Below are 21,325 nucleotides of genomic sequence, written 5' to 3' on the forward strand. Positions count from 1 at the left end.
TGTGTGGAGTTCTTGCAGCTGGGCACGTGAAAGAGGGTTCAGAATTTGCACTTGTGGGAATTCTACTCTTTTTAAAAATTCGGTGAATTGTCTTTCACAGATTAAAGGCTCTTGGTCAGGAAAAAATGGAATTCATAACCCTTACAGCCATGATGGTGTATTAAAAAATTGTTGTGAGATCCTCTGTGGGCCAGTGCCACCAAGGTAAGAGAACTCTTTCTGTACAGTGTTTAAAATCAAAAGACAGATATAATATCAAAAATACTGAATGAGTTAAGAGCAGGGAGCTCCTTCAGTGTCCTGGCCAACATTCGCTCCACCACCAGCACCAAAATAGATTAGTTACTTAACTCACTGCTGTTTGAGGAACATTACTGTATACAAATCGACTGCCCGTTTACCAATATAATAACAATGATTACACAGTCATTTATTTGCTGTGAATAGCTTTGGGATGTTCGGATGATGTAAAAGGTGTTAAAGTAAATGCTTTTTTGTTTATATTACAGCTGCAAATTTTTCCTCAATTTTCACTGAAATTGTAGAAATCTTTGCAGAAATATGTAGTTTTGGAGTTATTTTCTCTGATTTTCATTCAGAGTAAGAACTGCCTGTTGCATTGTCAGAGTCCTATCCTTTGATTATGATAAACTGAGGCCCTGTCTTCCTATTCCGGTGGATCAAGTGGATATCAATGATCTCATGGCAATATTCAAAGAAGAGCAGGGAATTCTCCCAGTACCCTGGCTGATATTTCTTGTCAACAAACACCTTCAAAAATAAACAGATTAACCTGTCATTAATTTTATTTGCTGTTCATAGAGCCTTGCTGTGTGCAAGTTTCCTGCTGTCAGGCTTACATCAGATTTTTGTGCAAGTATCTCTAGTTTACTGGGGTAAAGAAAAAACTGCATAATGTGTTTTGACAGTACTTTAACATTGAACTGAATATTGGGCAGAACTCAAAATATGGAGAATTATCTATCTCATATCCTTCTGAAAAGATTAATCTTGTGAAATGCAGCTTCGGGCATTTTTGTAAGCACTCCATTCTGTTAAAGCTGGTTGAAGATTGGATAATATGGTGCCATTAATGTGACAACACCTTATCTCAATAATGCCACATTGTGTCCCATGTCAATGCTGTTTGTATGCTTGTTTTGTTTGATTTCCTCTCTCTGTCTCCCCCCTCCCACCTACTATGCTTATGCAACAGAAGGGAATAAATGTTTTAAATTAATTAGGAATCAATGCCAAGTGCATTTTTTTTTAGTGTTCTTGACAGGAGAGGGCTCATTCAGGACAAGGCTGGTGTTTCAGTCACGGCGAACCAAATTGCAAGCACAGTGCCACAAACAACGGTAAGACCCATGTGATATTTCTGTAGTTTAGGTATTTGGGATACAATTTAAAAATTGGAAAACTAGGATTAAGAAGCAAAGCCGAGGAAGAGCATTTTCATTAGTATGAAGAGGTTACTAGGGAAAGTCATGGAGTAGACAATATAAATGGATTCAAGAAGCAATTGGGTGCATTTCTGGAAAAATAAGTGATAGATTTGGTGAGAAGAAATGAGCTTGTTGGACCCAATGGCCTGCTTCTGCACCTGAACATTGAGATTTGTTGAACATAAGAACATAAGAATTAGGAACAGGAGTAGGCCATCTAGCCCCTCGAGCCTGCTCCGCCATTCAATAAGATCATGGCTGATCTGGCCGTGGACTCAGCTCCACTTACCCGCCCGCTCCCCATAACCCTTAATTCCCTTATTGCTTAAAAATCTATCTATCTGTGACTTGAAAACATTCAATGAGCCAGCCTCAACTGCTTCCTTGGGCAGAGAATTCCACAGATTCACAATCCCCTGGGAGAAGAAATTCCTTCTCAACTCGGTTTTAAATTGGCTCCTCTGTATTTTGAGGCTGTGCCCCCTAGTTCTAGTCTCCCCGACCAGTGGAAACAACCTCTCTGCCTCTATCTTGTCTATCCCTTTCATGATTTTAAATGTTTCTATAAGATCACCCCTCATCCTTCTGAACTCCAAGGAGTAAAGACCCAGTCTACTCAATCTATCATCATAAGGTAACCCCCTCATTTCTCGAATCAGCCTAGTGAATCGTCTCTGTACCACTTCCAAAGCTAGTATATCCTTCCTTAAGTAAGGTGACCAAAACTGCACGCAGTACTCCAGGTGCAGCCTCACCAATACCCTATACAGTTGCAGCAACACCTCCCTGCTTTTGTACTCCATCCCTCTCGCAATGAAGGCCAACATTCCATTCACCTTCCTGATTACCTGCTGCACCTGCAAACTAACTTTTTGGGTTTCATGCACAAGGACCCCCAGGTCCCTCTGCACTGCAGCATGTTGTAATTTCTCCCTATTCAAATAATATTCCCTTTTACTGTTTTTTTCCCCAAGGTGGATGACTTCACACTTTCCGACATTGTATTCCATCTGCCAAACCTTAGCCCATTCGTTTAACCTATCCAAATATCTTTGCAGCCTCTCTGAGTCCTCTACACAACCCGCTTTCCCACTAATCTTTGTGTCATCTGCAAATTTTGTTGCACTACACTCTGTCCCCTCCTCTAGGTCATCTATGTATATTGTAAACAGTTGTGGTCCCAGCACCGATCCCTGTGGCACACCACTAACCACTGATTTCCAACCGGAAAAGGACCCATTTATCCCGACTCTCTGCTTTCTGTTCGCCAGCCAATTCTCGATCCATGCTAATACATTTCCTCTGACTCCGCGTACCTTTATCTTCTGCAGTAACCTTTTGTGTGGCACCTTATCGAATGCCTTTTGGAAATCTAAATACACCACATCCATCGGTACACCTCTATCCACCATGCTCGTTATATCCTCAAAGAATTCCAGTAAGTCAGTTAAACATGATTTCCCCTTCATGAATCCATGCTGCGTCTGCTTGATTGCACTATTTCTATCCAGATGTCCCGCTATTTCTTCCTTAATGATAGTTTCAAGCATTTTCCCCACTACAGATGTTAAACTAACCGGCCGATAGTTACCTGCCTTTTGCCTGCCCCCTTTTTTAAACAGAGGCGTTACATTAGCTGCTTTCCAATCCGCTGGTACCTCCCCAGAGTCCAGAGAATTTTGGTAGATTATAACAAATGCATCTGCTATAACTTCCGCCATCTCTTTTAATACCCTGGGATGCATTTCATCAGGACCAGGGGACTTGTCTACCTTCAGTCCCATTAGTCTGTCCAGCACTACCTCCCTAGTGATAGTGATCATCTCAAGGTCCTCCCTTCCCACATTCCTATGACCAGCAATTTTTGGCATGGTTTTTGTGTCTTCCACTGTGAAGACGGAAGCAAAATAATTGTTTAAGGTCTCAGCCATTTCCACATTTCCCATTATTAAATCCCCCTTTTCATCTTCTAAGGGACCAATATTTACTTTAGTCACTCTGAGGGGTATTCAAACTGCATTGTTCAAATGTAACTCTTAACTTGAGCACATAGGCCAGGCTAACATTTCAGTGCCTTACTGAGGGAGTGCTACATTGCTGTCTTTGGATTAGGCATTTGATGCTGTCTGCCGGCTCAGGTGTGGGTGTTAAAGATCCCAATGTGCTATTTATAAAACGGTTTGGTATTCCTCCTTCAATCAACACCACCAAAAAAAATTAGCTGTCATTTAACTCGTTTGTTATTTTTGGAATCTTGCTGTGTGTAAATTGGCTGTTGTGTTTGCCTACATATGTGGGTGCACTTAAAGCAATGAATTTGTTCTGAAGTGCTTTGGGATGTCCTGAGGATGTGATAAGACATTATAAATACAAGTTCTCTTCCCTCCTTATTTTTTTTTGTCCTCTGTTGGTCTCTTTTTAATTTTTATTCTTGGGGTGTGAGCACACTGACGAGGCAATTATTATTACTTATCCCTAGTTACCCTGCTGACATTAAAATTCGACTCACAGCTTTGGACTGGAGTCCCAATTAGCTCAGACCATGTAGGGGTGGCAGGTTCACATCCCTGAAGAACATTAGTAAGCCAATAGAGGTTTTTAATCACAATCCAGCAGCTTTCATGGTCATTTTCAGGTACCTACCAATAACCTGATTTGAACGGGCACGCTTTGTGTGTCTCATTCAAGCTTGGTGGATCAAGGGGTATGGCGCGAAAGCAGGAATGGGGTACTGAAGTTGCATGTTCAGCCATGAACTCATTGAATGGCGGTGCAGGCTCGAAGGGCCGAATGGCCTACTCCTGCACCTATTTTCTATGTTTCTATGCTCTCTCTCGCTCTGTCGCACTCATCTCTTGTATTTTGCACTTGCTCACACTCCCTGCCTGTCCACCTGTGTCTCTGTCCCACACACACAAGCTCTGTCTCACATTCTTTATATCGCTGGCTCTCTTATTCAAGTAGGATCATGAAATAACGCAATACACAAAGCTGTTGGTTGTTTGAAATTCATAATCACTCTTTTTGTTGCCCCAATTTCATCTCTCAAGATCTACATCTCTTCCATCCATGTACACCTATGTTTCCTGAATTTCCTGAGCTGCACTGCATGTTCTCAACTAATTATTTTAATTGTATCAATGTACTGAATATTGTGAAATACGTGAAGTGCTGCCAGTTGTCCTTTGCAGTCCATGCCAGCATGGCAGTTTCACTAGACCATACAAGTCACTCAAAGTCTGGATGTTTAATCTGGAAATATTGGTAGAGACCAACCTCCTTTTATGTTCCTTCATTGCAGGTTCTAGTATCTTTAAAAATGTATAAGACATTAATGTATTAAAAGCACATTTGACAAAAATCTAAATAATAGAGGGAATGTTATTTCTGTTTAAATCAGATTAATATTATGTGTCTTACAATCTTTTCTTTTCAGATACTGTTGCAACAATTGTGTATGTACAGCATTCCTTGCTTTATATTTTACATTAGTAAATGCAATCTGGGTCAGGAGTGTAGTATGATGGGAAGAAAGTATCAATAATTTAGTGTTTGGATCACATACCTTGGGCTTAATTTTCCCCAAAGCTTTTTTTGACATACTTGAAGAGTATGCCCATATTTCTGGGGCCCAAGGACGCCAAAAAAAAAGTTCTAAAGTTTCCCCGTTGGATTTCTTAATTTTGGTGCATCCTAACCTGTCCTTTAGTTTTGTGGGTAGAAACATAGAAACACAGAAAATAGGTGCAGGAGTAGGCCATTCGGCCCTTCGAGCCTGCACCACCATTCAATTTCATGGCTGAACATGCAACTTCAGTACCCCCTTCCTGCTTTCTCGCCATACCCCTTGATCCCCCGAGTAGTAAGGACTATATCTAACTCCTTTTTGAATATATTTAGTGAATTGGCCTCAACAACTTTCTGTGGTAGAGAATTCCACAGGTTCACCACTCTCTGGGTGAAGAAGTTTCTCCTCATCTCGGTCCTAAATGGCTTACCCCTTATCCTTAGAGATGACCCCTGGTTCTGGACTTCCCCAACATTGGGAACATTCTTCCTGCATCTAACCTGTCTAAACCTGTCAGAATTTTAAACGTTTCTATGAGGTCCCCTCTCATTCTTATGAACTCCAGTGAATACAAGCCCAGTTGATCCAGCCTTTCTTGATAGGTCAGTCCCACCATCCCGGGAATCAGTCTGGTGAACCTTCGCTGCACTCCCTCAATAGCAAGAATGTCCTTCCTCAAGTTAGGAGACCAAAACTGTACACAATACTCCAGGTGTGGCCTCACCAAGGCCCTGTACAACTGTAGCAACACCTCCCTGCCCCTGTACTCAAATCCCCTCGCTATGAAGGCCAACATGCCATTTGCTTTCTTAACCGCCTGCTGTACCTGCATGCCAACCTTCAATGACTGATGTACCATGACACCCAGGTCTCGTTGCACCTCCCCTTTTCCTAATCTGTCACCATTCAGATAATAGTCTGTCTCTCTGTTTTTACCACCAAAGTGGATAACCTCACATTTATCCACATTATACTTCATCTGCCATGCATTTGCCCACTCACCTAACCTATCCAAGTCACTCTGCAGCCTCATAGCATCCTCCTCGCAGCTCACACTGCCACCCAACTTAGTGTCATCTGCAAATTTGGTGATACTACATTTATTCCCCTCGTCTAAATCATTAATGTACAATGTAAACAGCTGGGGCCCCAGCACAGAACCTTGCGGTACCCCACTAGTCACTGCCTGCCATTCTGAAAAGTACCCATTTACTCCTACTCTTTGCTTCCTGTCTGACAACCAGTTCTCAATCCATGTCAGCACACTACCCCCAATCCCATGTGCTTTAACTTTGCACATTAATCTCTTGTGTGGGACCTTGTCAAAAGCCTTCTGAAAGTCCAAATGTACCACATCAACTGGTTCTCCCTTGTCCACTCTACTGGAAACATCCTCAAAAAATTCCAGATGATTTGTCAAGCATGATTTCCCTTTCACAAATCCATGCTGACTTGGACCTATCGTGTCACCTCTTTCCAAATGCACTGCTATGACATCCTTAATAATTGATTCCATCATTTTACCCACTACTGACGTCAGGCTGACCGGTCTATAATTCCCTGTTTTCTCTCTCCCTCCTTTTTTAAAAAGTGGGGTTACATTGGCTACCCTCCACTCGATCTTTGATCTGCGCCAAAAAGATTGGGTTGCCACGGTAACCATGGACACAATGAGAGCTGAAGCTGCAAAGCTCCCAACACATTAAAACACATTGCATCAACTTAAAAACACATTAAAATATATTGCAGCAACTTACCTCCAATTATTAAAGACGGTCCCACTCCCTGGCCGAAGGGCTTGCCGGTCTACTTCCCTAGCCCACCCCGAGCCCCTTGCCATTGCCAGTCCCGCTCCTCCCCCCCACCCCCAGCCCTGAGTGCCTTGCTGGACCGGTCCCTAGCGCTGGCTGAAGGCCATGCTGGTCCATTCCCCCGGCCGACCCTGGCTCTCAGTGCCTTGCTGGTCTGCTCCCCCACCCCTATCCCAGGCCGAGTGGCCTCCCGGTCTGTGCCCCTAACCCAGGCCGAATGGCCTCCCGGTCTGCTCCCCCACCCCTATCCCAGGCCGAGTGGCCTCCCGGTCTGTTCCCCTAACCCAGGCCGAATGGCCTCCCGGTCTGTGCTGCTGCCCATAGTCCAGGCCGAATGGCCTCCTCCATCCTGGACCCCGCACCTAACTACACCTGAAATGCTGTTCCCCCCCTCACTCCCTCACTTTGCCCCCCCCCACCTCTCTCTCCCCCTCTCTCTTACCTTTCCTGCTGCACTTACCTGCGCTGATTTGCTTACCTGCGTCGATTTCTTTAACTCTCCAGAAGGTTTTCTACCACATACGCTGGCCTAAGCAGAACTGGAGTAACTCTCAATTGGCCAAACTTGCCTAAATGACCAGAATTGGCGCAGGTGGCAGGTTATGTCCCCTTTGGCTGGAAAAAAAAAACTACCGAAAAAAAATCATAACTATCTGAGTTACACTGGTGTAAATTGATTGGGGAAACTGTTTTTTTAAACTTAGGCCAAAAAACCAGCCTGCTCCAAAACAACATGCAAATCACTGGGGAAAATTGAGCCCCTTGGATGCAGAATTTAGTGTAGTTGAATATGTGCATTCACACATGTTAATTTAAATAAAAATCATGCCAAATTTTATCAGGATCATTTTGATGTGAGATAAGGCTGCAATAGTAACCTTTCTGAATGATGTCTCTTCTCTATCAGGCAAGTAGAGCTCCATTGATACCCAATGAACAGGCGCCAGTAAAAGAAAATCCCTTAGTACCTGGACAAACTGAACCAGATGGAAAAGAGACAATACGATCACCTGGCACAAACACGCAACTTCCATCTCCACCGTCAGTGGACTTAAACATGCAGTCTGGTAGCACAGCCCTGCGAAGAGATGCAGTTACAAAAGAAACTTCACACCGGGGTCATGCCTTCTAATAAATTTGCTCCTGGACTAAGTTCAAAAAGAAGACTCTGTGCAAAAAAGAAGTTGGAAGACAGTTCTTCTAGCTAAACTAAGGTGCAAATTGATTTGACACTGCAATTTCCATCTGATCAGTATTGTACATTTTATATGAAGGAGTTTGTGGCGGGTGGGGGGGCAGTGAGGAGTAACTACAGACTAGGACTGTTAAAGAGGGGGTCAAATTGCTCAGAAACCTTTCAAGGCCAATTTACCTATTCATGGCCAAATCTGTCCTTTCATTTGTTGTTTTAGTTCAAAATTCAAAAATGTGACAGATAAATTTTACAAAAGAAGTGACTGATAAATTTTCTATTTATTACCCATGTATTACATATTGTAACTTCATGAAAATAACTGGCAGGATAAATATTGTGCAAATACCTTGTTTGATTTTCTGAGTTTCTGGTGGGTTCTGTGCAAAACATAACCTGCTTGGAGCTGACCAGTGTAACTTTATAATGTCACTGATTACAGGCATATTTTGAGTGATAAACTATCCATATTAAGACAGCTGTGAGATAGTTATCTTACAGAATATGTATGTATATATATATATATATATATATTATATATGTATGTGTGTGTGTGTATAAATGGGTGGTCTCCCTGAGTACATGAACTGGATATAGGGTAAGAGATATTGAACTTCAAGATATACTTAGATAGGGCTATACTAATTTTTAAAAACAAAATTGTGAATGAACCGATGCTGCCATTGAATGTTGTTTTCATGAAATTACAATATTTTCCAAACACTTTTATGGTGTCACTATTGACTTAGTGGATTGTGAAACCGGGTCACTCGTATTATGACAGTATGTGAAATGGGATTGCAGCTTAAAATACTTAGCCAGGAGAAATAGTTCCTGAGAAAACTAAACCTCTCCATTCCTGTGTGATTCTAAGATGGAGCCAAAGTTTCACAAGTGGTACTGCCTTGTACTTTTAAAGTGTTGAGAGCTCGGTGTGTAAAATATAGATCTGGGGAAATGGAAGTTGGAAAAATAATCTGTTATGGTGCAGATTTGTATTACAAAGATCACTTGTTTTAAACTAATGGATCAATTCTATTTGGAGTACCTACTATGAGGGAATAGATGATTTATGGAAAACCGGTATATGGTTCCATGCCATTTTATAATTTTAATAAAAATAGTCTTGTAACTGCAGTGAAGGTATGCACAAAGAATTAATTCCCCCTTATTTTAGCTAATTAGTTAGTGGTTTATATTGTCCAAAGATTAGTTTTGCAGTTTCTCAAGACTACCTAATTTCAACAAGGACGTAAGAAGAAACTATGTGGCCTTACTCAAAAGGCTGAAGTCCCTGAATTCCAAACTACACTGAAACCTTGACTTTAGATTTCAAAGTTCCTAACTGAGGCACAAACACTAAAGCTATTAGACTGAAAAACATGCTTGATGCTCCCAACTTCTTTTGAGCAGACTACAGTGCCTTTCATGATACTGGATCAAACCATTTTAAAATTTGTAATATCTTTGATTTGAGATGTGTGACTGTAATGTGTCAATGGTAATAAGAATGGGATTGTGGCACCAGTGAAAGTCGTAATTCATTCAAATTATTTCAGTTTTACTCTTGTGTAAAACTCCATTTTGTTGGAATTCAGTTAGCCTGTACATTATTGCACATCCTTATGACAATAAGTACAGCTGAGTGTGCTCAGTAGTTTTAATAAAGTGGTTCTGTTCTGTAATCCTCCACTGTATGTAGAAAGATCTATAGTTCTGAAGTCACACTGACCCAACAAGAGTTTGATTTTCTTGTATATGATCTTTTATACTGTTCCAAGTATAAACATGATTCTGGGAACCAAAATCTAGTTTCTTCTGATTGGAACCTGGCAAATACAAAATGATTCAAATGTCTAGAACTGGTAATCCAGGTCTGTGGTTGCGTTATTGAGTTATGAAGTATATGAAATTTCAACCAGATAACTTTCTACCACACTTGGTTATGTAGGAGATTGCTTTATGTACATTAATGTAATCCTTTAAACTGAAACTACATTTTGCAGCACACCTGTTTAAAAAAAAATATATATATTATGAAATACAATGAACTAGCGCAAAGATTGAACACTAGTCATGCAATGTCTAACAACAACCATTTAAGAGCAGCAACAGTCTTTTTTGTTTATTTCCCCGATGTGTATTGAACTGATGACAACTTTGATTACGTGAGTAAGAGAACTCAATAAGTTCTCACTTCTGATGGACAATTCAGAATATTTCATAGCCAGTTGTTTCAACATGTATGTGACGTAAACTAGTCCTAATAATTTTAAGATTAGAATGATTTGAACCAAATTCTTAAATGCAGTTTCCAGCAGGGTAAGCTTCCAGTTTGCAGAACTGTAATACCTGTATATCCAATTTAGTTACCTTTAGCCATTCATGAGAGTGCCTTTCTCAAGCAAGAACCTGACACAATTATTACTTACTCTACATATGCTCTGCTGGCCAAACAATGGAGGAGCATTCTGGAATTGTAATTCCCTCCCAGTGAATTTTATATGTTGGTGTCATTGAAGTTTCAATTCAATTTAGCCAAATAAACACTTGCCTTGACAAGCTAATTTGTGAATGTAACACAAAAAAACAGAGGTGTGATAGAAAGGTTACAATAAAGTCGACGTGTTATGTGGGCTTTGAAGTATCTGTAATGGTGAGGGGTAACTAATTTAAAAAAAAGGCAACCTTCAATATTGAATCCTTTTTCCACCCTTTGATACATTTGTTTAATCAGTGTAAAAAAAATTAAAGCTTATTTAATTTATATTAACATTTGGGTGGAATAAAGAGAAAATGTATTGTCGGAGGGTCTGCGTGTTAACTGAAGGGCTGGTGCACAAATAGTTGATAGAGATTCAGCTTCCTTTCCATCTATTATGTGATAAACCCCATATCCTGTAATTTTGATTTATCTGAAGCCTTTCAGAGAATCCTGATCAGAAAGCAGACTTTTTTAAGTTAAAATTTGATGATTAAAAATAGTAGTCGCAGGTCATTTGTTTCTAATTTTGTAGGAAGCCAAGATTTGCATGGTAACTATATGCATTACTTGAATTGATGGTAATGACTCCATGTGTCCTGTTCTCTCTCCCTCACTCCTCCCGATCAACCGTTCACCCAGCATCAACTGTGTATTGGCACTAAGTCTTAGTAATGTAGCTAGATGTTTTTTAAAAAATCTGCTTGTTGAAGTAAGGTTCTAGTGCTTTAAATTCCAAACAGTTGTTATGGTGTGCTATCTATTAATAGTTAAAAGTACTGACCACTTTGATCATGAAATCTTCAGCTAAATCTTGAGCAAAGCTGGTGCATACTCCACTAGAAAATGTTAATATTTGACCCTTTATTTTGTTCATTTTCCAGTATTTGAAGTCTACATTGCAGATTTTTAATCATCTCGCTGCTCTTACTTTGCCATTTGGGAATTTTTTTTCTTCCAGTAACAGCAGGTACTATAATGAGAGAAAAAGTGAAAAAAATTTTTTAAAGCCTAATGACAAATGAGGGCTTCAAAACCAGTCTAATTGAAATGTGTACATATTCCTTCCAAATGCCTCCCAAGTCATGCAATCTGGTTAACTTCTGGTATTTCACATTTTTTAAATTTATTTTTTAAAAACTTAAAAAAAAAATGGCATTTGTATTTTTAGCAGCCCAACCAAATGTCACTTTCTCCCCTCCCCAACCTCCAGAGCATTTCCTTTCCTTCTCCCCCTCCCTACCAACTGCCTCCAGAGACGCATTAGCCCCTCTAATTCTTTTCATGAGGGCATGGTATCCCTCCCCCAACCCCCACCCATTTCAGAGGTTGTTCTTTCCCTCTATAACACTCCCACTTCTTGCTGGTACTCTTCAACCTCTCTGTCCCTCCTGCCCCCTCCTCTCCATTCCAGGCCATTCAGGCGCACTTCTTTCCATCTCCTCCGAGTTCATGCTGGCAATCTCCTCCATCCCATTCATATTGGCATTCTCCTCACCTTGTACCTTAGCATTACTCAAGCTTGATTTTCCTGTTCCCCCCTCCACCACAAAGGCTTCTACATCCTGCTCTAAATAATTGGTGTAATGTAACAACCAAGAAATCTGAAGGGGCTAATTCCATTTCATGTGTTTAGTGCCAACTTTTTGGAGTTGTGAAATGCTGTTTTCGAGCCTAATTTTGAGTAAAGGAGAAAGAACATATTTTTTGTTGGGGGCTGGATGGAACAGAGAGAAACAGACAAACTCGGATTTTCTTTAACCCACTTTGAGCTAGAACATTGTGCCAAGTCTTCACATGGCTCTTTATTTACTATTTTGCACCAATTTTAGGTGAGTCCAAATGAGAATCTACCTTTAAAACTTGTGACAACGTCACATACTTTTTGTCTAGATGTGTTGAAGGCTGATCGAGCTAAATAACTGGTTTTGTCTCATCCTTAATTATTTTTTCCTGTGGTACTAAGCTGCCTCTGAGGTTCCTCATTTTCAGAATTTGCTACTTTCCTGGGAGATCCAGCAAAATGATCCTAGGGGACACCATGGTTTCTCTAGTTTTGTCACTTTATTCGAACTTTGCTACATGTATTCAGACACCCGTTGGAAAGTGTATGAATTTAAAACATCCAGCACCGATCAGAGCTATTTTAACACTGGACCAAACGACAAGACTTACTATGCTGAATAGACCTGAGTTATCCAATCATTTTTAGTAATTCAGTAATGAAGATTCTGTCATCTTAGCAAAGTGATTGAATGTTTGGATGTATTAAACCATTTCATAAGGAGCATTAAAGGGCTGGATTTTTGGCTTTTGGCATTTTTCGGCGCAAACGGTAGCGATATGTGAAACTTAGCGTTTTCACTGCGCTACCGTTTTTAGCCCGAATTTTCGACCTTTACGTCTGCGCTGAGGATGCATCGGTAAGGGAGGTGTTGCACAAGCATTTGTAGCGCAAACTACGAGTTTCGGTAACTTTAATCCGGGGCCGGGAACGTTGCGAGAGAGGTCTTGGGGGGGGGGGGGGGGGGGAAAAAAACAAAACCAATTCCAAAAAACATTCCCAAAACATTTACAAGACCCTTAGCTTTCGAATCACTGAAAAAAAAATTAAAAAATAAAAACTTGAACTTACCTTTTTTGCAGGTTTCATACTTACTGCTGCAGGCAGGGCTGCACCAATGGGTTTGACCTGTCGCTATTCTGGGCGTAGCGAACGGGTCGGGAGAGAGCCGAACGTCCGCCGCAAACGCAATCCGCGTCGTTGCATGTCGGCACACCTCTTCCCGGCGGTACTTGGAAGTGCTGCCGCAAACAGGTACCCGAGGATCCCGCCCGGATTTCCGCCGCAGAGGGTCAAATCGTGCCGAAAACCCGGTCGCAAACCTGCCGAAAATCTGGCCCAAAATTTATGATTACGTTCTATTTGTGCTTTTGCTTAATTTAAAAAAAAATCAAGTACTATATGCGAAAGCAGTTGGAGCATTTAATCATTTTAGAAAATACATTTTTTTTTAAATGTACTTTTACTCTCATAAAAATTGGATTAAGCTTCTTAATTTATGAATGGAACACTTTCCAAAAGTTGGCCTGAATTGCTTCGAAGTAAAGAATAAAATTAAAAACTGCTGGAAATCTGAACTAAAAATAAAAGATATGCAACAGGTTAGTCAACGTTTGAAAGGGAAGGTCGGCTTGAGTGCCCAGAAATTGTGGTCGGAGGTTTCCTGCGGGTGGACACCTCCAACCGAAAAATTTTTTGGGGGAAGTACTTGTTGGTCACGAAGGAACGTAGACTTGCGGTCCGAGGCCTCCAGTTGCAGTCCAGCGATGGGCTCACATATCCCAGGAACGTAAGCGCAACCTGGAATCACGTTGGCCCGGACCACCAATGAACATGGAGTATTCTCATTGATAATAATGGTGAGTCCCATTTGTACGAGCTTCCATTACTATCAATGAGAATACCCCCAAAAACACAGAACCACAACACAATAAATAAAAAAACACCTCACATGTAAAATTAATTGAAATTGAATTTAATTAAATGTTTTAGACAATTTAAAAAAACATGTTTTAATGGGGTAAAAATAAACTTACTTTAATAGACAGGGTTTTTAATATAAAAATTAGTGATAACATTAAATTTTTCTATTGTTTTAAACTCTTACACTGGTATATGCCTGCTTTTACCAGGTGTAAGAGTTTGAAGATCATTCGTTGGGCAAATAGCCCAAATCTCTGCACGTGAATGTCCTTCTCCCAGGAATGCGTGCAATCTGTCAAAACAAATTTTGACAGTTTGCAATGCCGGTTCTCAGTGCATGCACATCACGCACCGAGAACCAGCGAGGCCTCTTCGGGCACGTATGCACATCGTACGCATCCAAGAGGTTGCTATTTAGGGCACATAGTTTCAGATGGGACCTCTCCTAGGAACGGTTATAAATTGAAGGGAGTTCCTTGATGGAGGACTACGAGTTCTAATGTAGGGCCTCACAGGAGAATGTTAACTTTTGTTTAACTCTAACATAATCCATTGGTATTTCAAGAACTTTGTTTGTAAAGGAACAAACTTCAGATTCTGTGACTCAGCAAATTTAGAGCTTTCAGTCACAGGTAAGTGTTTTCCCTTGGGGCGGGGGAGGGGGAGCATTCCATTCATGTGCTGGAGCTGAGCCTATTCCTCCCAGTGCCAACCAGATTGGTTAGTATCTGCACTACATTTACTCTTTTTGATACAATGATAGTTTATGTAATCAGCAGAATGTCCTCCAGAAAACTCAACACTTGCTGCACTTTCTGGTTGTATGTCTAATCTCATACTGAACGAATGCAGATTTATTCATTAGCCATTTTTCAAAAAGTTGTCAGCCTTCAATATAAGGGGATCTGATAAAACAATTTGCTTATTTAACTTGATGAATCACCTTCCTGGATGACATGGTGACAAGTCAGCCTGTGTCTGTTTTTTTAAGTTTGTTTGCACAGCTATACATATCTGAAAGTAGGAAACTCCTGTCGCATTTAATCCTTTCAACCTACATTTCTGATTTCAGACCACTGTTATTCACCAGTGATTCTTCCTAGCGAATACCTTCCAGTGCCTCAGAAATTAGATTCTTTTGTGTGCTGGAAGATGGGAGGGAGTGGGGGATTTGAACAAACTGGACAGATAGATCACAATGCATTACATCTCACCGCATTTAAATTCTAGTACCTTTTCGTCCATGATCCTGATAAGTTTTAATATAATTTAAATTGTATTTAAAAAAAAATGTTCTCGGTACTCAGTGTTGCTGATGTAGCCATTAACTAAAGTGAACCTTCACTCGGGAAAGTATAGCTTTTTTAAAAATGTAGCCAGGAACAGTGTTTGACCCTCATTGAAAGAAATGTGAATTTTGGACAAAACAAAAATATTTGTATGTTTTAAAAAAAAACTAGTGTTTTTATAAAATATACTTGTAGAAATATTGTTTGTTTTAAATTAAGTTTTAAGTATGATTGTATCCTTCATAAAAATAGGTAACCCCAGCAGCAACTTTCGGTCAATTTTTTTTTTAAATCAAATTTCGTTAAAAATCAGGACTACTTTATAACTGCACTTCGAATTGAAGAAGTTTGTGGCATAAAGTGTACTTTTCTGAGTAATATTCTCAAAGAATATTTGAGTCTATTCAAAGTTTTCCTTTTGAAGTTATAGATATAGAAACATAGAAAATAGGTGGAGGAGTAGGCCATTCGGCCCTTCGAGCCTGCACCACCATTCAATAAGTTCATGGCTGATCATTCCTTCAGTACCCCATACCCCATATGTATTAATGGGAAAAGAAAAAACTTGATTTATATAGCACATTTCATGGCCTTAGAATATCCCAAAGTGCTTCATATCCAATGAGTTGTAGTCACTTGTTTTGGTTAAGAGTGTGCTTAGTTGTAGATATGTGCTAAAAGTAATGTAATATGCTAGTTTGATACTTACTGATTAGAGGCAACATGCAGTTATGTAAAACTACTGTTGTTTTTCCAACAAAATTCATAGGTAAAGCAATTCCTGAAAGTTTAGTTTGGATTATACAAGACTCTAAAAACTCAAATCCCTAAAATGAAAGTAATACTAGACAATAGAAAGCTTTATTGCTGCCACCAGCAACTGATGTGTCAGCAGTGGTAGTACTGAGGGAGTGCTGAACTGTCAGAAGTGGCATTATTCAGATGTGATGTTAAACGGAGGCCCCATCTTCTGTCTGTCTTGGAAGTAAAAGATCCCGTGACGCTATTCGAAGGAGCACGGGGAGTTCTTCCCAGTGTCCTGGACAATGTTTATCCCTCAACCAACATCACTAATACAAGGTATCTGGTCATTATCATATTGCTGTTTCTGGGACACAACATAAGAAATAGGAGCAGGAGTAGGCCACCTGGCCCCTCGAGCATGCTCTGCCATTCAATAAGATCATGGCTGATCTGATCATGGACTCAGCTCCACTTCCCTGCCCGCTCCCCATAACCCTTTATTTATTCCATTATCGCTTAAAAATCTATCTCCGACTTAAATATATTCAATGACCCAGCCTCCACAGCTCTCTGAGGCAGAGAATTCCATAGATTTACAACCCTCTGAGAGAAAAAGTTCCTCCACATCTCAGTTTTAAATGGGTGGCCCCTTATTCTGAGACTATGTCCCCTAGTTTTAGTTTCCCTATGAGTGGAAATATTCTCTCTACATCCACCTTGTTGAGCCACCTCATTATCTTAAATGTTTCGATAAGATCACCTCTCATTCTTCTGAACTCCAATGTGTATAAGGCCAACCTACTCAACCTATCTTCATAATCCTCATCTCCGGAATCAACCTAGTGAACCTTCTCTGAACAGCCTCCAATGCAAGTATATCCTTTTTTTTGGCGTGGAAGCAAGTCATCCTCGTTTTGAGGGACCGCCTATGATTATGACGATCATTCCTTAAATACAGAGACCAAAACTGTACGTAGTACTCTAGGTGTGGCCTCACCAATACCCTGTACAGCTGTAGCAGGACTTCTCTGCTTTTATACTCCACCCCCCTTGTAATAAAGGCCAACATTCCATTTGCCTTCCTGATTACTTGCTGTACCTGCATACTCACTTATTGTGTTTCATGCACAAGGACCTCCAGCTCCCTCTCTACTGCAGCAATTTTTCTCCAGTTAAATTATAATTTGCTTTTCTATTTTTTTTTTTGCTGAAGTGGATAACCTCACATTTTCCCACATTATACTCCATTTGTCGAATTTTTGCCCACTCACTTAGCCTGTCTATATCCCTTTGCAGATTTTTTGTGTTCTCCTCACAATTTGCTTTACCACCCATCTTTGTATCATCAGCAAACTTGGCTACATTACACTCGGTCCCTTCATCCAAGTCATTAATATAGATTGTAAATAGTTGAGGCCCCAGCACCGATCCCTGCGGCACCCCACTAGTTACTGTTTGCCAACCAGAAAATGACCCATTTATCCCGACTCTCTGTTTTCTGTTAGCCAATCCTCTATCCATGCTAATATATTATCCCCAACCCCGTGAACTTTTATCTTGTGCAGTAACCTTTTATGTGGCACCATATCGAATGCCTTCTGGAAATCCAATTACACCACATCCACTGGTTCCTCCTTATCCACCCTGCTCGTTACATCCTCAAAGAACTCCAGCAAATTTGTCAAACATGATTTCCCCTTCATAAAATCATGCTGACCCTGTTTGATTGAATGATGCTTTTCCAAATGTCCTGCTACTGCTTCCTTAATAATGGACTCCAGAATTTTCTGTGTTGAGAGTCAAGTGATCCAATTTTTTTGTGTTGCTAATTTCTGCTGAACAGTATTAAACCTGATTTTAGAGAAAGATTGAAATGTGTTAAATAAACCTGGATAGGTGATTTGTATCTAAATGTCTAGGGAATAAAATGTGGACTTGCTTATCTTGAATGATACAGCAATATATTTTTTAAGTATCTTTTTCCTAAGTGGGCTGAAGTTATGAGTATTGTAGTGTGTCTACGAAGCATGCAATAGATGTTTAGACTTTAAACACTTCCTCCACTTTATATTTTTTTTCTGTGGATCTTCTGGGGATGTGAATTCCCTTTGAAGTACAGTTTCAGAGCTGCTGGCAGTCCTCCAATATCTTCCCCGAATAGCCATTCTTCAGTTGAGTCTCAATATTGAGCCTTGACAGATTATTTGAGGAGAGAGGGCATCCCAGCTGAGTCTGATATTTTCCTCATCCACACTCACCACAGGGTTCAATGAATAGCAAATAGGCGCAGAATTTATTTTTTTGAAGTACAGCATTTTCATGCTGCACTGATGGAGCAATAGTTGCTCGATGACACTAGACGCTTTAAAGCATCAAGAAAGTCAAATAGAGTGAACTGAATGCGATTTGTAAAAAAAAAAATTATTTTTACAAAATGTTATTCTTTCCCAATTATATCTTTTGATTGCAAGTGTATGTATTATGGAAACATAACTTTATCAATCTGCACTAAGCTTTCAGTTCCACTACCTTAGAGCCATTATTATGCATTTTAAAGTTCCATTGTCCTACAAATGGTATGAAGCACAGTTCCATTAAAATATATTTTAACAAAGCTTCTATTGGTCATTTAAAGTTTTAAAAACAATCAATTATCTAAATGCAGTGGTGGACTGAATAGTGTGCAAATAGTTGGAAACTGGAGAGTTTTGTTTCATAGGAAACTATTTTGGGGGGAATGAGGTCATACTGATGTGAGTGGTTGGTATTAAGATTATATAATTATTTTAAAAATGATTTGAAGGAAACCAGTTGCAGTCCAGGATTTGTCATTGCCACATATTTTATCTCCTCCTGGGAATGATTTGTATGTTGATTGGCAAATATATTTTTCAAGTTGCTCAGTGTTGAGGGGTGGTGCTCTCTGGGAAAAATGTGGTGCAATATTTTTAGGGAATTTTCCTAATTGATTTCCAATTACCAAATCATCCAACTGTTGAATAATTGACTATCAAAATAGTTTTTTTATTTAGACCCATGCATTGTCATTGGTACTATAGGTTCAAGCACCATCCTTTCACTGCTGTAGTTTAGGCTTTAATCCAGGGCAGATACTGGGATGAAGATACATTTCTGATGAGAGGGGAGTGTTAAATAGCCTTGCCTCAGACCCAGGCCAGACAGTAGACAATGACTGTTTTTTTTATTCTCTTCATTTAAATATATTGTGGTGAGTCTTAAACCAGTTTGATGTATAGTAATTGTTGCTAACTGATAGTATCTTCGTGAGGTCTAATACAGGCTGAGAAGGAGGAAGAGGAAAGGATAATGGAATGTCACACCTGCTGTATGGAGTTGATGTTTAAAGGACACTCATTCCATATGAGTAATGTTCAGTATGCCACTCAATTTGTGCTATGGCTGACCTGCAGTCACAGGATGCTATCAGTGAATAGAGCAGAATCTTGACTGTTAGCCGGCCCTACTTCTGCCGTCTGCTGATATTGCCATGCATCATTGGATCATTGGTCACTCTTTCAAAAACTCTTGAAATATTTTAGCACAGTTACCAAACCAAATATTGTTCCAATTCCCATTACAGTTAGTGGGTGCATGTAAGGATTTGCTTAAAGGGGTACTGTCAGGGAATCAAAACTCACCTAATGCAGAGCAATGAAAAGATGTCAAAAGGCACCTGCCCCAAAAGTTCAGCTCACGTGTCTATATTCTGCTGTGCCGCAAACACTAAAGGGAAGTTTACCCCCTCCCTTATCATTCCATGTGACTTCAAAGGCCTTTTACCTCAGGTTTACCATTTTTGTTCAGTTAGTAAAATTATGTGCTGCTGTCTAAATAAAATGTGTGAAACTAAATGCAAAAACAATTTTTTGTATTCATTGTTTATAATGAAAATTACTGTTTTAGAAAATTGTTCTACACCTTTTCAATATTCTGGTGACTGTTAATTTATGACTCCTTTATTTCATTTATCATGTATTCCTTTTCAATTAAATTAATATAATGTATCTAACTGTAAATAACTGATGTCTATAAATACAGTTCTTGTACCTAATTTATTTCAGGCGTGTGTTTCCATTGTCTTGCAACAATTTCTTGTTTTACATAAGATGGCTACTGTTCACGCGTTCCATAAACTGCACACTCGAACACCCTCTGGCACTGCCAACTGTAACAGATTATCATTTGGGAATGGTATAGTATCTGTATACATGGTCCATGATAGTAAAAACCTGATCACATTGACCGTCTGATGAAATTGTGATTTAAAGTACTGTGTGACATGTTTTCATCTTTATTCTACTGAGGTGATTTGTATCAATATTGAACTATTCAATCTTTGTGAGGGTGACCTGTTGTGTCAGACTTCAACTAATATTCTTAGGCTGTGATCTGGTTTGATAATTAAGCTATCTCTCCTATAAATACTCAGTGGCAAGGCCCAACATTTTTTGAGAGGAGATACAGGGGCCGGAATTACCCCTCCCGAAATTACCCCTCCTGATAAGGTTTCTGGTTGCCTGAAAGCATTGGCCATGGGGCTGCGTGAAATGGTCGTCGTTTTGTAAATTGCCCTACCTCAGGTTTGGAGCGGTGTCCGGGGCCATTCCTCCCATTTTCCCGCTGCGGCATGCACGCGCTGACCCCTTTCCGACTGGCGGGGACCCGCTCGCGAAATTGCCCCGCAGGAGCAGCCTTGCCACAGATCAGTGTCCCCGACAGTTTTTGGTGTCTGTACACACTCGATGTAGCATGGCGGCTCGGCTATCCTTAAAAGGGGAGGGCGCACTGCCGTGGCCGCCATGTTCATTTTTTTTGTTGGCTGACTGCCAGGTCTGGCAGACAATTATAGTCACGGGTTCGGCTGGGCCACCAACAGGCAGCCTGGCACCCCCCCCTTGGGTGCCAGGCTGCTGGACGGGCCGAAACCATCACTGCTGGCCCAGTGTTTGCCATTAAAGTGGCTGCAGAGTTCGCAGAGGCTCTCCCCTTTAATTGAAGGGGAGAGACATTGTGATGCGCCAGTGCGATGATGTTACTCCGCCCCACCACCATGATGAAGCCACTTCCGCTCACCGCCCTCCCCCCCCCCCCTGAATTTTGACGGCCAGAACACATCGAAACCGCTGGGTGCGCCTCGTTTCCTGCGGTGGGCAATTTTGGCCCCGTAACCTCTTGTTACAGGACCACATCGAGACCAGAGTGTATCTATCCCCAGTGACTGTAGAGCGTTTAAACTCCTAGATTTAATTGGTTTGGAAAAACATTTTGGATATTGTCTCATTT

General features: G+C 40.5%; 1 protein-coding gene across 1 annotated transcript in view; it reads left to right on the forward strand.

Moving 5' to 3' along the window:
• Positions 1–8,115, forward strand: part of zdhhc9 (zinc finger DHHC-type palmitoyltransferase 9) — a 125,730-nt gene extending 117,615 nt beyond the window's left edge. Inside the window, exons 7-9 of the mRNA XM_070881965.1 lie at positions 101–204; positions 1,274–1,361; positions 7,735–8,115. Of these exons, the coding sequence (XP_070738066.1) occupies positions 101–204; positions 1,274–1,361; positions 7,735–7,959 (417 nt within the window). The 3' untranslated portion in view covers positions 7,960–8,115. The remainder of the gene's footprint in view (positions 1–100; positions 205–1,273; positions 1,362–7,734) is intronic.
• Positions 8,116–21,325: the final 13,210 nt, after the last annotated feature.

This window comes from Pristiophorus japonicus, chromosome 6, assembly GCF_044704955.1.
Source record: "Pristiophorus japonicus isolate sPriJap1 chromosome 6, sPriJap1.hap1, whole genome shotgun sequence".
NCBI classification, from domain to species: Eukaryota; Metazoa; Chordata; class Chondrichthyes; family Pristiophoridae; genus Pristiophorus; species Pristiophorus japonicus.